Source organism: Delphinapterus leucas, chromosome 3 (assembly GCF_059928025.1).
Source record: "Delphinapterus leucas isolate spDelLeu-1000000601 "Yukka" chromosome 3, BTC_Dleu_Yukka2, whole genome shotgun sequence".
Lineage (NCBI taxonomy): Eukaryota > Metazoa > Chordata > Mammalia > Artiodactyla > Monodontidae > Delphinapterus > Delphinapterus leucas.
Genome location: NC_143131.1, coordinates 67,825,582 through 67,842,194, shown reverse-complemented (window position 1 = coordinate 67,842,194; position 16,613 = coordinate 67,825,582). Strand labels below are relative to the sequence as shown.

General features: G+C 40.1%; 1 protein-coding gene across 2 annotated transcripts in view; it reads right to left on the bottom strand.

The window, feature by feature from the left end:
- VCAN (versican) overlaps positions 1–16,613 on the bottom strand; it is a 113,943-nt gene that overhangs the window by 28,670 nt on the left and 68,660 nt on the right. For both annotated transcript variants that reach the window (XM_022593304.3, XM_022593313.3), the window contains 3 exons: positions 9,606–14,834; positions 5,962–6,075; positions 3,596–3,709 (listed from right to left, as the gene is read on the bottom strand). In XM_022593304.3, coding sequence (XP_022449012.2) covers positions 3,596–3,709; positions 5,962–6,075; positions 9,606–14,834 — 5,457 coding nt within the window. The remainder of the gene's footprint in view (positions 1–3,595; positions 3,710–5,961; positions 6,076–9,605; positions 14,835–16,613) is intronic.

Below are 16,613 nucleotides of genomic sequence, written 5' to 3'. Positions count from 1 at the left end.
CAATGTGCACCGGAAGTTTTGAGTTATATTACAGCGTTGTTTGGACACCACCAAATTTCACAGGAAAGGACTCAAGACACAGTTAGGTGGTTTGGTATCACAGTAGCACTCGGCACCCAAGAGTGAAGCCTATTTTGGCTACTTGGATGTAGTGATTTTTTTGGGGGGAGGACGCGGAGTTCCCATGGAAGATTTCAGAAGTGAGGTGGGAAGGGTGGGGAGGAAACAGATCTTCACATATGAAGGGGTTAGTTTATAGGGGAGGAGAGTTGGAAAATTTTTTAGACTACCCTTACTGACAAAGTCAATGATATAATATTGTAATAGCATAGCTTCCCTTAACCTTGGAAATGATCATTTGTTTGAAGTCACGCAGTTTAAGGTTCTAGAGGAGCCGTAACTTACTGAATAATATATCAGAAAAAAATTATTCTATACACTCTTATCCTCTATTAACCCAAATGGTTTTAGTCTGGTTTTCTTTCTTTGTCTTTTATCACTGAGATAGATTAAGTATTTTTCCTCTTACACACAAAACACCAAAGGAACCTAAAGTTTAGATGCATGACAACGACATTGTTATAATGCCTTCCTCAATTAGCAGGTGTGTATATTCCTATCAGGACATGGGTCCAAAACATAGAGGCAGTGGTTCTGCTAAAACCAAATAGGGACAGATTATTTATCTGTACTCTCATAACTTCCCAATGGTTGTAAATAATGTGCAAATCACACAACAGACGAGTTTTTATTTTTTAAAAAAGCCAAATATCCACACTGATTCACCTAATTTTTACTATTCATGAATTCATCACATATGTAATTAAGGACTATGTATCAAGCAGCGTCTTCTAGGAGGCTATTCTGAAAGGAGAATTTCAGAAGCAGTCTGTTTGTTCCAACTTACCTAAAAATAATGTGACATACATATCATCTATTAAAAGGCAACTCTTTTGGATTGATGTTTTCTTAAGTGTTATCCTACATTGGGAAATATTTCTTATACTTTAAAACTCCCGTAGTGCATAGGTTACATTACAAAGTCCCAGATTTAGCTTTGCCTGTGTGTTTCGGGGGAGGTGGGGAAGGGTACGACAGCACTTGTTCATGACCACAGAAGCTGAAACTGTCACTCTTAAACAATCTCACTAAAAATCTATTCTCTTTATGCTATATAGGTAATGTTTTCAACACTTCTGACATGTAGCCCTCAAGCCTTAAGAAACTGTCAACACTTCAGCACTTCTGGCTGGCAAGCTGTATCTTGACTTTGGGGGCAAACTGTACAGAACTGTCTCTCCAATGTTCTAAGACCTTCTTCTAGATTTTAAGATCTGTTATCATTCCACCAAATGTTTCAGAGTTATTGGGAGTTGTGAAGTTTCTAAGGCAGAGAACAGAATAGGTCAGCTGAAGAAACAACACAGTCATCACCGAAATTTGGATAGAAAACTGTTTAGACAGCAATACTGCTGTTAATGAAGAAAACATTTGTTCTTAGGCAACCTGGAAAGAGGAAAAAAAAAATCAGCGTCCTGGCAATAAATCACAGGAGCACAGCTGCCTCTGGTAAACAGACTGGGATAGCTGTTTCTCAGCAAATAATGTGGATGAAAGTTAAACTTGCTTTAAGGTAAAATAGAATATACCTGACAGTTAGGTGGTACCAGAAATGGAAAAAAAAATTAAAATTTTCCTCTTTAATATTCTTTTAAAGAGAAGAAAAAGGTAATTGGTCCCAAACTCCCTTCCAAGGATGTTGCTGCTGAATCTATCAGATTCACATATAAATAAAATGCTTATATTTAAAAGTGACTTTAGAAGAGTGAAGATACTGAGAAAAAACTGGGCTTTCCAAGGCTACTTAGGTTCATTTTGCCCACTGTCTAATTTACTAGCTGTGCGACTTTGAACACATCACTTTTCCTTCCTGAGCCTCAATTTCTGGCCCACTTAACCCACAGAAATACTGCTATCAACCAAAGGAAATGGTGTACCCTGGAGGCATATGGTAAATTATAAAGTATCCAACAAATACTATCTCTTTTTATTCCCTGCCAAGAATTATGCTGGGTTAGGAAGATCAGAGACATTGTTTTATTCAGAGCTCTATCGCCAGTGCCCAGAACAGTGCCTGGCAGACAGTAGGTTCTCAATAAACACTTGTTGAACAAATGATTTTTTGAATCACTCCTTATACTTGGAACTAAGCGAAGCCAGAATCGTTTTTATCAATAAGATATATGAATGTCTCAAGTATCTCACCCTTTTGTTTTCTTCAACAAATAGCATCTTTCTTACTGTTTTTCTTAAAGAAGGGGATCTTGTCTGGTCAATTATCATATTTACCTTTTAAAATTCTGAAACAGACCCATCCTATGCAATAAAGAAAAAGAAAAAAAACAACCCTAAAAAACCCAAGCATCACCCATCTCCTTCCACTGGCAATTCAATGCATGCTCATTTTACTTTTGCTTTAATTGTGGTGCCATCCAGATTAATGCTGCAAAGCTGAATGTGAGGCCAGACCCAATGTGCCTGAGTTATTAGACACTCATTTTCGTTTTGTCTGGTGGAATGGAAGTTTGGCATTAAGCACTTTTGTCAAAGCCGAACCACCGTATGACTTTAAGTAGAGGAAATCGATGGTCCAAAACTGAGTGTGCTGAGTATGCAATTTGTTTCTGATTGACGGGCTCAGAAATGTTACCATTAACCACCCAAGGGCTTCCCTGGTGGCGCAGTGGTTGAGAGTCCGCCTGCCGATGCAGGGGACACGGGTTCGTGCCCCGGTCTGGGAAGATCCCACATGCCGCGGAGTGGCTGGGCCCGTGAGCCATGGCTGCTGAGCCTGCGCGTCCGGAGCCTGTGCTCCGCAACGGGAGAGGCCGCAACAGTGAGAGGCCGGCGTACCGCAAAAAAAAAAAAAAAAAAAAAAAAAAAAACCACCCAAAATACATCTCATGTTGGCCATAAAATGCAAATTACAGGGATCACACGATTCAAGCCATCATGAATTTAAGCCTTTCTTTCACTCAGAAAAAGTAGATGTTTCTTCAGTAGGAAAGAAACCTGGTTCACAATATCTTTTCTGTATTATTTGCCAAGCCAAGACGAACGTATTCACACAACTGTATTAACTCATTCTCCAGAGATGATTGACTATGAACAATAAGCCCATTGAGTCTCACGTGCTTAGGGGGAGAAAATAAAGGCAACTAACATTGAATTCAATACTCCTTGGTACAAGCCACATACATGGATTAAAATCAATGCCTAATTTGTCCCCAGGAGGAATACATACAACAACATTCCTTTAGGTGGACAGATGTCCTTAAATTCAGCTCAGTGTGCCTGTCTGCAATTCCATTCTATCAGTAAAGCAACAATGATCAAATCAACACTGTTGTTCAGATGTTGTGAGCTACAAACACATCAGGAAACCTAATGTATTTAGGCAACCTATGAATTTCCTCTGCAAAAAAGAATCTGCAACATGGCCAAAATTGCTCAAAAAAAAAAAAAAAAGGGCTGTCTAGAATTAACAGTTGAAGTATCAACCTGTTCATCATACAAATGTTGCACGAGCTCTTACCTTGCTCGCAAAGTGCACCAACGTAGCTTGGAAGGCAGAGACACCTGAAGGTATTAAACCCATCGACACACGTGGCTCCATTGCGACAAGGATTAGAGTGACATTCATCAAAATCTGAAACAAAATCGTAAAAGGCCACAAAAGTACTTTCAAAACAGGTCAAAGGATCTTATTTAGTATAAGATTGCCAGGTGAAATACAGGATAGCCAGTTAAATTTTAATTTCTGATTAAAAAAAGGAGAAACTTTAGTATGTCACATGCTTTATTTAGGGCATACTTATACTAAAAAAAAAATCTTTTTTTATCCAAAATTCAAATTTAACTGATCTTCTAATATTTTTATTTGCTAAATCTGGCAACCCGAAGAAAATTTCAAATATATTCAGAGTAGGGTCATTATCTCCATTGCTTTTAGATGAGTCACATGAGTCCTAAAACCAATAAAGAATCCCCCTAGCCTTCCCACTCCCCATCCCAGCTCACACTCTGATAACCTCACATGTGGAACACTGAAAAGGCTTAACTGAGCATAGCCTCTGGGCTCTTCCCTCTCCAATATATCCTTCACTCTGCTGCTTGTCATCTTCTTTAGACACAATCAAGATAATTTTACTCATTGGCTTCTAAACATTCCAAGGGCCCCAATTATCCAGGGCAGTGGTCCTCAAAGTGTGGCCCCGGACCAGCAGTATCAGCATCACCTGAGATTAGAAATGCATGTTCCCAGGCCCACCCCAGACCTACTGAATCTGATACTGTGGAGGATGGGAACAACACACTGTAGTTTACCAAGCCCTATAAGGGATTCTCACGCATGCTAAAGTCTCAGAATCACTTGGCTAGAGTATGAAGTAAACCTCTTCAGTACATTGGATCCAGGACCTTCCTAGACCTATCTAGATCCAACCTGCTTTCCAATACTCTTTCCCAATGTTTCTCTCTCACAAACCCCTAAGCAGGCATCCCGAATACTCGTAGCCCCTCGGATGCATTCTGCAGTTTGTGGTCTCTGTGCTTTTGTTTGCTGTGTTGAGCCCCCCCTCTCCCACTTATCAAAATCTTCCCCAACTTCAATCTGTATCAAATGCAACCTTTCTAACATAGACCTCTATGATCTCTTGTGATGAAATGAATGCCTTTATTCCATAGCATTTTGTAATTCCACTAAAAATTTAATTAATCTTTATATTATTAAAAATGAATATACAAAGTAAATTAAATTTCTAAGAGGTATATACTGTATTCTTCCCTAAAGAAAAGGCCTTAGGAAAAAAATTATATAATAATGATGGCAAATACTTTTATAGTGTTCACTAAGTGCCCGCACTGATCTAACAGCTTCACATATAATAACTCATTAAATTATTTTTAACTGATTGTAATGTGAAAAAGAATGGGGGCAACAGAAATGTTTTTATACATATATATGTAAACTTGATATTTAAAATATAATTACTTCTTAAATGTTATCTATTGCGATCTCTATATCCTCACTGATTAGTATACAAATTGAGCTTACTAGCTCTGTTGACTTTTTTTTTTTTAAAGATAAGTATTCTTTTAACATGAATGCTGGGGGTTTTATCTCAATACTGCTGTGTAATCTAAAGTGTAATCCATGGGCCTTCCTTATTTGATCATTATGAGTAAACCATTATGGTGCTGCCAGAAGGAGCACCTAGTCAGTAGATCCCATCATTTCTTTTCTAGAGTCAACAACTATATTCAGCCAAATCAAAACTGGGGTCCTTTTTAAAAAAAATTTTTAAGGAAAAGGAAACCTAAATAAGAATGGGAGTAAAAGGAGCTGATTTAGTAAAGGGACAGTGATATTCTTTGGAACCCAAAAGAGAGGAGGGAGACAACAATGTCACAAGGTCTTGAGGGAGAGGTGGGTGAGGCTGGTCTCTGGGGACAGCCAGAGAAGGAGCTTTCCTGTTCCACATGAGAGACACAAGTTATCTCAAAACAGAAAAACTCCCTATTTTTTAAATAGAGCTTTCTTACAAAATTTGTATTTAAATTGATAATTTATTGATGTACAGATGTGGGGACAGATCAACATATTTGTCAATACTTAACACAACTTTACATTTGTAAAGTCTATGTGTAAAAAACACACAAAGACACAGCTGACCCCAGTAAGCTTCACTGAGTCTTGGGTATATCAACAAAATTCAGTAAATATCTATCCCTCTTTCCCACACCCTACTTAACTTACTCTAAGATTTTAATTTCACTTAACGTGTAATTCATCTACACATAGGTTTCTCCGAAATCCTCTGATTGATTCAAGCAATATAAATTCTCCCCCAGTACATCTTCTGGAAAAGCACTACAGTCTTTCACGCGAGAACATCTTACCAAGTTCACACTGGTCTCCACTGTATCCTGGCACACAGGTGCACACATAGGAAGTTTCAGTAGGATAACAGGTGCCCCCATTAAGGCACGGGTTCGTTTTGCAACGATCAGGTCCTACCATGTTCAGGAAAGAAAGAAAAGCAATTAGGCTCATCTCTAAGTTTCAACATATTTTAGCATAAAATGCCACTTCTTGCTACCATAACATAAGCTTTACCATAGCAATTTAGAGATGCTACACATTAAAAATTAACATTAACTTTTCTCTCTGGAGTGTTTCTTGGCATTGTAACTAATTATTACAAATTGCATCTATTCATTTCTGGGATTCAACCATCATTATTTTAAACAATATTTTGTATGGTATCTGGCAACTAATACATTCTACTGCAGATTTAGTTGGCATGATAATGGCAATTGATTTTAGTCAAAATGATTACACGTATGTGCACAGTGAATGGAAAATGTATTCTTTTAAACGAGGTTAGTTCATGTGAAATGGCTGGATACACAGAACATGCATTCTTTTTAGCATTGGCTTGTTACCATCATTTGAATTATTATTGCCTTTTACCACTTAATGCTCAGAAACTTTTTCTTCGAAAGTGTGCACTGAAGTCTCTTCTGCTACATTAATATGCTTTTTCCAAAAACACGTTCCAAATGTACTCCTTTAAACTATACTTGAAGAAAAGCAACACATGGATTAAACTCTACTGTATAAAAACAAACCCAAATACAAAAACCTCACCTTAAATGAAACCCCAAATTTTTATTACAATTTTCTTATTAAAACACAAAATTGACACTCCTAGCAGATCAATATAAAGGCCAGAGATACAAATTTATGAGGTGAAAACAGTTTAATACGTATTTTCTAAATGCAAGTACTTTTACACTATATATTATTCTGTAATATATTATTATTATTCTGTAATATATATATTATTACATGTTATTGTGTAATATATATATTATTCTGTAATATTGCATGGATAACTTTATTTACATTAATAGCTTATATATATTATTTGAATACTTTTCCATAATTGCTTGTTTCAGATGTTTAAGAATCCAAATGAGAGTTAAATGTTTTACAAAAGAATTGAAATAAATAGGTCATATATGGAATAAAAACCATATTGTCAAAAATTGAAGTCCTGAAAGTCTGAAATAATGTACACGAAGAAAAGATGTCTACTTATGAAACATGAATATTTGGATAAACAGACACTGCTATAGAAGATAACTGAGCCTTTCCCACCCAGGAAAGTCAAACTCACACTTTCTGAGTGTTAAGAAAATTCTGGACTACTAGAAAGACTTGATAGATACACATTCGCATGTGTGGGTTCAACATGATAATTAGGTTAACTCAGATGGTTGCAACTATTTCTTCAAAAGCGACCCCAATTTTGCTAAGACTCTCCTATAGTTCTAAAGATATTTAAAATCGCCCTAGCCATTTAGCCTTCTGCTTTTGAAAGCACACTGCCTAGATGACAAGGCTATGGTCAACAGCATATCTACATGCTGCTCTTAGTGCAAAATCCAAATGACATTTAAGTGAAAGGGCTTGGTAAAGTGCTACGTGCCACACAAATGTGAAGTACAGCATTATTCCCACCACAGACACGAGACACCATGCGAGAGTATGGGACGAGGACTTGACAAGGAAGGGGGCTGTGAAGTTAAAGTAGTTTAGATCAGAATAGTTTTGTTTTTGTGCATTTTATTCTCCCCTAAACACTCTGTAGTCATCTCTGAAAGCTGAAACTGCAACAGATAGACCAGGCAATCCAACAGGAGCTACTGTTTACTGAATTAGCCTAAAGTGACAGTGTGTTTTGCAATGAAGACGCAAGCTCTGATTCTAGGTAAACATTGTGGACTGGATAACTGGTATACATTTCTCATTCATTTGTCAAATCTAACTCTCTCTATATATATAGTTATTACCAGTGATTTCTATATCATATTTTATCTAACCTGAAGTATATTTCAACTAAAGTACAAAAGAATAAATATTGGCCAGATTACTAGGTTATAATTTACAGATTAAATAAAGAGTGACAACAAAAAGATCCATCAGCCACCTTTGATCAATTTTATTCACGAAATACTTCAAGTCATTTATGAAAGTTACACTTTATGACTATTTCATTCTATCTGAAGCACAACAAACTGAAGCATTAGTAGCACAAAAGATAAGTTTGAAACGATCAGAAGAATAATTCTAAGTACAGCCATGCTGTAAAACATATTCATTAAAATATTTTCATATATTTGATATCATATAAATATGATATCAAAATATCATATTTTTGGGGCTTCCCTGGTGGCGCAGTGGTTGAGAGTCCGCCTGCTGATGCAGGGGACGCGGGTTCGTGCCCCGGTCCGGGAAGATCCCACATGCCATGGAGCGGCTGGGCCTGTGAGCCATGGCCGCTGAGCCTGCGCGTCCGGAGCCTGTGCTCCGCAACGGGAGAGGCCACAGCGGTGGAGAGGCCCGCGTACCGCAAAAAAAAAAATCATATTTTCAACCAACACACCTAGAAGTACTAATTTTTTTTTTTTTCTAGGTAGCAACTAGGTGGTGATAGCTACTTGTGGATTCCACTGACATTGTTATTTCCATTGTTCTTGGAAAACACCATTAAAGTGAACTTTTCAACATTATCAAGCTAGATTAAAAGGAAAATAAATTCTACACAGTAAACATGCCAAGATTTCTGACTTACATATCATTAAATATCAATTATTCATTTTTATACCACCAAAGACTAGAAAAAACCACCTACTTTGGAGTGGGGCTGATTTGGGTTCAAATCCCACTTTTGCCATGATGTGTGTGGCTACAACCCCAGGCAAATTACAGAACTTCTCTGAACCTCCACGTCCTACCCTTTTAAATGGGGATAATAACGTGCGCATTGTAGCCTTTTTGTGAAGCTTAAATGATATAGTCTATATGAACCAGCATCAAATTTGTGCTTCCTGTCCATTCAGTAAAAAAAACAGAAATCTTCTCTCAACAGGCAGAGCTTGAATATATACTGGATGAATACTCCCTATGGCTAGGCACTGTGTTAGAAGCATTATGTAGACAATCTGGAGCACGGGAATTACACAAAAGTATGAACTGATAACCAATATTGCATGAACTATGTGAAGTGTTTATTAAAGTTATTTACTAGTCTCATTTTTAAAGACCTGACAGATTTTGATATTGCCATAATTGCACCCATTCATGAGAGACTTTTAAAAAATAAGATGCTTTTCCTGTTTTTAAAACTAAGATATGTAACTACGGGATATAAGACAAAGCAATACTTTAGTTGTGGGTAAAACCAAATTGAATTTTCAAACCATTAACAATTTCAATTTTTCCATGTTGCAATTGTATGTTGTTTCTTATACCCAGAAAAATACAAAGCATATCTTTAAAGCCCCCAAATAGTCTATACTTACTTTCTTTGCATCTCATTATGGAATCAATACTATGGCCTGTCCTGCTGTTACATGAACAATACAAAAACCTTCACTGATTTTAACATCACAACAAAAATTATATACACATCTCTGTTAGGACCAAGGGACTGTTTCCAAGCTTGGAAACAGATTTATCAGTGTTGTGCCCTTACCTGGTAAATAGATTGCTGTGCCTTCCACTGACTCTTCATTAATGCCAATCAGGAAACTGGTTTCATTAGAAGTTTCCAGAAGGGAAAATGATGGTGTTGCAAGCTCAGTATTTAACTCTGCGGTGCTTAGTGTCGCCTGATTATTAGAATCAAGAATCCTCGCCGATACTTGCTGTTCTGGTGCTGCTACTGTGGAATCCTCCCCTCTGATCAAAGCTGCTTGTGTTTCAGGGTTTATTTCCAGAGGAGAAGGGACGGTGGGCCTCTCAGAAGTCTGTGGGCTGGCCTGAGGCACCACACCTGCCTCGACCCCATAAATCACAGAAGCAGAAGTAGAATGTGGCCACAGTGTAGCACCTTCTAACACCATTTCACTTGCAGCTGTGACAACAGTCCCAGCCTCGGGTGTTTCAATACTAGGAAATACCTTGACTGTGTCTCCAGAAAGTTGAACACTGGTTTTGTTTTGAGAGTCTTGGGAAATCTCAGTTTCTTCTTGAGCAATGAATTCTGTGGCAGAAGCCTCCATTTGTTCTAATAATTTAGGTTTACTTTCATCTTCTGAAGGCTGTGTGTCAGGAGATATGGATGGAGGCTCAGTTACGTGAAAGTCCTCTTCACTTGAGGGTTTGAAAGTCACTTCAATATTTGCAAGTTTTCCTGGGGGTACTGGGGATGTGCTGGCGTCTGTACTTGGCAGAGCTCTTGGCTGGGGGTCCTCTGCGTGCTTAGAGGCTCCTCTGCCTAAGTGGACACTGAGTGGAGGAGATGATGGTGTCCGAGAGAACAGCTTTGCAACAGCTAAAACTGCTGATGTATCCGTGGATGCTGGGGGATTGGATCCTTCCATCACATCAGGTGCCCCTGTTAAACTCTGAGCCGTAAGGTAGGCAGTACCAATACTTACGTAGCGGGTAGGATCTATCAGTGCCTCCTCAGCCCCGGAAGAGGATTCTGGTTGAAGAGAGGGACCCACATGTTTCTTTTCTTCATCCTCATTCTGTGTCCTTTCCAAATGGCTCAATGTTGATATTATTTCACTTTGGTCCGCAATAGCTTGACCGTCAGACAAAGTGCTTGATTCAAAGATGTCATCCAGGGTTTTTGCTTCAATTTTTGGTTCTTCAATCTCTGGATTAACTGTGGCAGACTTACTAGGAATGGGCAGGGATGTTGCTGTGGGAAGCAAAACATCTAATTCTGTTTCTGGGCTAGGGATGGGTATCCCAGGTGTGAAGATAAAGCCCATGTGATCTAACTGACTTCTGTTTTCAGGAGGCATTGATTCGTTATGTGTTGCCTGAGTGTAATTAGCCAGAAGAGTATCACCAGAGGCCTCAAAGTTTTCCTCAGTTGAAGAGAGGTTAACAGCTGCCTCAGACTTCTCTAGAACTTGAGTGCTGTCTTCATTACTGCCAGGTGGCCCTGAGGGTACCTCTGCATCTAAGTCCGTTTGCATTCCAAGGATGTCTTCATATATAGGTTTAGTGTGATCAATATCTATGATAGTATTTTTATCTGATGTCAGCTCAGGTAGAATTTCAAGGATGGTACTCTCTGTAATTGTCAATATTAAATCCTTGTCCTCTTTGTCCAGATCTATAATAATATTTTCAGTGGCTTTTCTTCTGTCAGGTTTTAACGTGGAATCCTCGAATCCCCCAAAATGGTCTTGGAAACTGTCTGCAGCACCTTCTGTGGACATTTCATATGACATTGTACTTGACAGTGTGCTAGTTGGACCAGGGGAGCTTTCATTCTGCTCTGAATGAAGAGGCAGCACCATTGAAACTGTTGGGAATCCATCAACAGTAACAGCTTCAGCACTTGGAACCTCAGGATGTTTTTCCAGGGATCTATCAGAAACAAATGTGGTGCTGCCTTGCCTAGTTGCCTGAGTAGTTCCAGAAGTGTGGACTAAATCAACCACATCCAATTCCCCAGATCCTTCTCCAGAATGTTCATCAAACCAGTCAGATGGTTTTGGTGTTGATGTAACAAATCCTTTGGCCATTTCAGGACCATAAGTTCTAGCCAGAAAATCAGTGGAAGAGGTTGCTGTTTCTTTAGTTTCTGCTGTTGAAGTATTCTCGTTAGAGACTTGATCAGTCGTAGGCTGTGGTCTCCTAGTCTGGATTTCTTCTGCCCAACTGTGTGTCTGATTTTGAGGATGTTCCATGTCTGTAGAGAAAGTGAGAATTGCTGTGAAGGGTCCTTCTGTTGTGGTGTCACTTAAAATTTCTAGTAAGGTTGTGCTGGATGCTGTCTCACTGGCTTCGAACATGCTGTCTATTTTGGAAATGAGTGGTCTGATTTCATTTGCCACATTTCCCATTCCCTCATAGTCTCCAGTTGTGTCATTTAAGATGCTGGTTTCTAAACTTTGCACTTGAGAAGTCTGGGGATATAATGTGCTAATGACCTGTTCTATTTCAGTAAAATTCACTGATACTGTAGTAGGCAGAACTTCTTCTCCTGATCCCAGCCCAGAGAATAAAAGATCCGTATCTGACTCTTCAATTATTGGTCTCATAACTTTGGGAAAGGGTTTTATACTTTCTTTCTCTTTGATTGTTGAACCTGTAATTACACTTTCAGCTGGTATTGATTCAGTCACTGAGGCAGTAGCTAAGAAAATATGGGATTTTTCAGTAACTTCAGGGAGAGTAGTATACGACTCTAAGCCCTCTGAATCTAGGTTTGGAGTAGACAAGTCAACTGAGGAAATGCCTTCCCCCTCTATTTTCTTATTGTTACTGTAAGTTTTCTTTGTTGTTAGTGTAGAATAATCTGTGGTTCGGAGTCCAGTTTCAGGAAATGTTTGTGAATCGAAAGTTGTTTGTTCTGGTGCAACAGAACTTTGAGGGGGTTCAGAAGACTTTTGTTCTTGAATCTTTTCCTCTGACACTATTTCACTTTCAATTCCTTGCCTTACAGGGTTGACTTCTTTCCTGGGCCATAATTTGTCTGGCTCCATAGTTGGAGCAAAGTCCATTGAAACTGTCCCATTGACCTTCACTTCCTCCTCTTCCTTTGAAGCTTTAGTACTTTCAGCTTCTTCTGTTGGCAAGATGGTGGATCTTTTATCAGTTTCACTGATATCACCTTCTTCACCCAATCTTTGGTCAATAAATGGGGAATCTGTCCCAGAGACTTTTCCCACAGCCCTGGGAAACACTTGGTCAACAGAGCTGCTTACTGAGACCAATTGCTCACCTGAGCCCTCAGCTGAGGCTGTGAGCTCTTCCCAAGGGAAGGCTGAAGTGCTGACCAAGGTGCTACTAGGCTCTTCTGAGTCAGCTGTGTGATTACTGTGGTCTGATGTAGGTATTACAGATGGTGACATCTGGGTATCCTTAAATGCTGCATCCCCAGAGCCTTCCGTCATTACCGTTTCTTCTTTTGTTATGGGATGAGATACCGTCGAGTATTCTTTGAAGTCACCACTGAAATCTTCCTCCAAAGGAAAATCTGTAGAAAAGCCTTTTATTTCTGCCCCATGAGTTGGCTCTCCTGAGATCTCTGAAATCATGTTTTCCTTGGATGTTTGGCTTTTAATTTCAGCAAGCTCTCTGTCCATTACAGTACTCAAAACTAGTCCAGTTGGCTCAAAAGGGAATACAATTTCCACATGTGGAGACAAAGTGCCAGCTGCTTCCTTTCTGGCTTGAATTTCAGGCTCTAAATTTAATGAAAATGAAGAAACAGTGGTGGTTTCTGGGTCAGCAGCAGCTTCTCCAGAGCCCTGCTCCATAAAGACAGAGACGGGGCTACCTGGGACGGTGGGCGGCACTTCCCGAACCCCAGGTTGACTGCTAAGGCTGGGCTCAGCAGTCTGTGCCCCCAGATGGTCTAAAACGTTTGTTTCTGTAAAGACAAGAGTAGAATTTGCTGTTTCCGTTTCAGACTGTGTGGGTGTCATCCAGGACATAAAACTCTTCCCGGTAGCAGATACTGAATCACTAGATGTAGTTTCATTTGAGTTTTCTAATTCAGAGGGTAAAGTTAATTGATCTGATCTCTGCGTGGGCTCATGTACCTCAGCTGTAGAAGCCGTACCCGTAGTTCCCTTCTCCTCGTCTTTCCTTGTCTTTCCCTCAAGAGATGTACTGAAAGCCCACTCAGAAGTGTCTGTCTCCCTTGCAGATTTGGTAGGCACTACTGCAGAAGACTGTTCAGAAACCGAATATACGGTGGTTGCAGGAACATCCAAAAGGCTCTCTGTGATCATTATCTTGCTAGTGTCTAAAGTAACGAGAGAATCTGTAGTATTGTTCTGTGATAAATCAATTACCATGGCAAACATTTTATCTTCTTCTGCTTCCCCAGAGCCTTCTGGAATCGGAATTGAAGGACTTCCTGAGAACTCTACAATTTGTCTAGGGGTTATTTCCACCCAGCTTTCTACTGTGGACAGCGGCTCATCAGGCTGTGGAGTCCCTGTTAAGGTAAATGATACATCCTCTGAAACATGCGCTGATACAGAACTTGCAACTGTACTTGGAGTATATGTGGTAGAAGTACTTTTTTCTGCCTCTTCACCAATTGTTCCTTCTGTAGCCCTTGAAAAGACCATTTTTTGAGATTCTTGGTCAATGGCAGCATCTCCTGAAGACTCTTCAGGAAACAGAGGTACCGATTCAGTACGTTCATGTACCAGATTATCAAGGTCGGGACTTTTCTCTGTGATTGATTCTGGCCCCTCTGTGGCTTCTCCCTCACGGCCTGGGGCTGTGGGGAAAATATCAAGCTCACCACTTGAAAAATGCTCTGGTGTTTCAGGGTAAGTCTCAGGTCTCCATGTAATTTCAAGGGATTCAGTTGTTTCTTTAGACTCATTAGGTTGCATGGCAGTAGGCATTCCAGTTTTGGTGATTACAAACTGATGACTATCACTTTCACTGCTGTCTGAAAAATTTTGAGAAGGTGCAACACTTTCGAACTGGCCACGCCTAGCTTCTGCCGCTTCTGGGTCCTTGGGCACAGTGGTAACTAGATGCTTTCCATTTATGTACTGCACGGATGGGGTGGTCGTGACGTCAGTAGCATTGGCACACTCCTCGTCTTCCCCTTCATCCTCTTCACTGTGGTATAGATCAATTTCAATTAGCTCAGGTAAAATTTCAGCAATTAGATCATGCTCTGGATCTGTTTCTTCACTACAAGGCTCATCTTCTTTAGATTCTGAATCTATTGGATGACCAAATACCCTCAAATCACTCATTCGACCTGAAAAAAACAAAGAGTTTTCACAATACTTAAATAGAAGATTTGGCAGGGTACGACAGAAGAAATCGATAGCTAGGCTGGCTGATCACAGTCTCACACAAAAAGAAGGATTCAAATCTTTTCACATTAACAGCAATCACCCTTCTATACATGGTTCTCAGTCTTCGAATTTGCTGTTTGATATTAGCAATGGGAAAAATAAATCTAATTTAAGATTGTAGCAACGGGTTATGAAAACTCTTCAACATGTTTAACACAGCAATGTCCTTAAAATGGAACAAGGAATCACATACACACATTGTAATCATGAAATATAGGAATTCATCTTTGTGTGACCTGAAAAAAAGTTAAAAGTTAAGACCACTTCACCAGATCATACAGAAAAAGTAACTGATTGCTGTCCTTAATGTAGGAGGATGCTTAGACGCCCTCTATTCAATAAGGAAATGAGAAGCGATTCCTCCTGGCCTCTTGTCATAATTTGTCCTAGAGAAGACTGTTTTTAGAAAAGCAAAAGAGAGATTTCTTTATAGCCCTTTCACAGTGTGATGACAACCCCACCCCAGTGCAACAGTGAGACAAGACTTAGCTGCATAGGCTGCAGGCACATCCCATACACAAGGGCAGGAAGCCCTGGAGGGAGAGGGGGGTCTCCACGCAGGGATGGCTCACTGAAAGCACCAGGAAAGAAGAGCCCTCCACACCTTTACACCTTTATCCTTCATGAGAGGTGACCTGGATTCGGTCAGTTATCATTCTTTTTATTAACCTTTTCTCCAAAGGAAGTTCAGGAGTCACAGCTAAACATTAGAACTAGCATACTTTAAATAACACTTATCCTCAGAACGTTTCCTAGATTGTAGATTGCCACAGGGTACCAACCACTAAGCCCAATTGCCTTTTCTGTCTCCAGATATCCACCAGCAAAGCTCCTTGTCCAAACGCCAGGAGGGAGGTCATTCTGCACCCTCACTTTCATCAGGGAGGAATTCAGTCATCCTAGGAGAGGGTCCTGTCACTGCAGCTGTCCTAGTCTCAGTGTCACGGCAGTGCAAAAAGGTACCTGTGGGTGTGCTAACCCAGGAAGAAGACAAAGAGAAGCACGGGGGATGGCCCCAGGAACACTGTCACAGAGTTAACTTTCAGCCTAGCCCTGATCCATGCCACACACACTTAGGCTGAACCTGAGAACTTAGAGGGGGAATAATTACGACGGAGTCACCCCTGCCCCCCATCGGTAGGGAGATGGCTCCTGTTGTAAGAAGCTGCTCCCGGGATGCCCCTGGTGGGACAGCAGTCAAGACACGGTGCTCCCAAGGCAGGGGCCTGGGCTCCATCCCTGGTCAGGAAACTAGAGCCCACATGCCACAACGAAAGATGGGGCATGCCACCACAACAAAGGCTGGGAGCAGACAAATAAATAAATAAATAAGCTGCACCCTTCTACACATGAAAGGATCAGTATCTAGCATTTACCGATGTCAAAAAAGAAAAACACTCTATTGAGAAGGTAGCAATATTGTTTATATTCTTTATGTTAATATAAATATATAAGAAGTATATGAACTATCAATAAAAACTTTATGGGGCTTCCCTGGTAGTGCAGTGGTTAAGAATCCGCCTGCCAATGCAGGGGACACAGGTTCAATCCCTGGTCCGGGAAGATCCCACATGCTGCGGAGCAACTAAGCCTGGGCACCACAGCTACTGATCCTGAGATCTAGAGCCCGTGTGCCACAACTACTGAGCCCACTTGCCTAGAACCCATGCTCCACAACA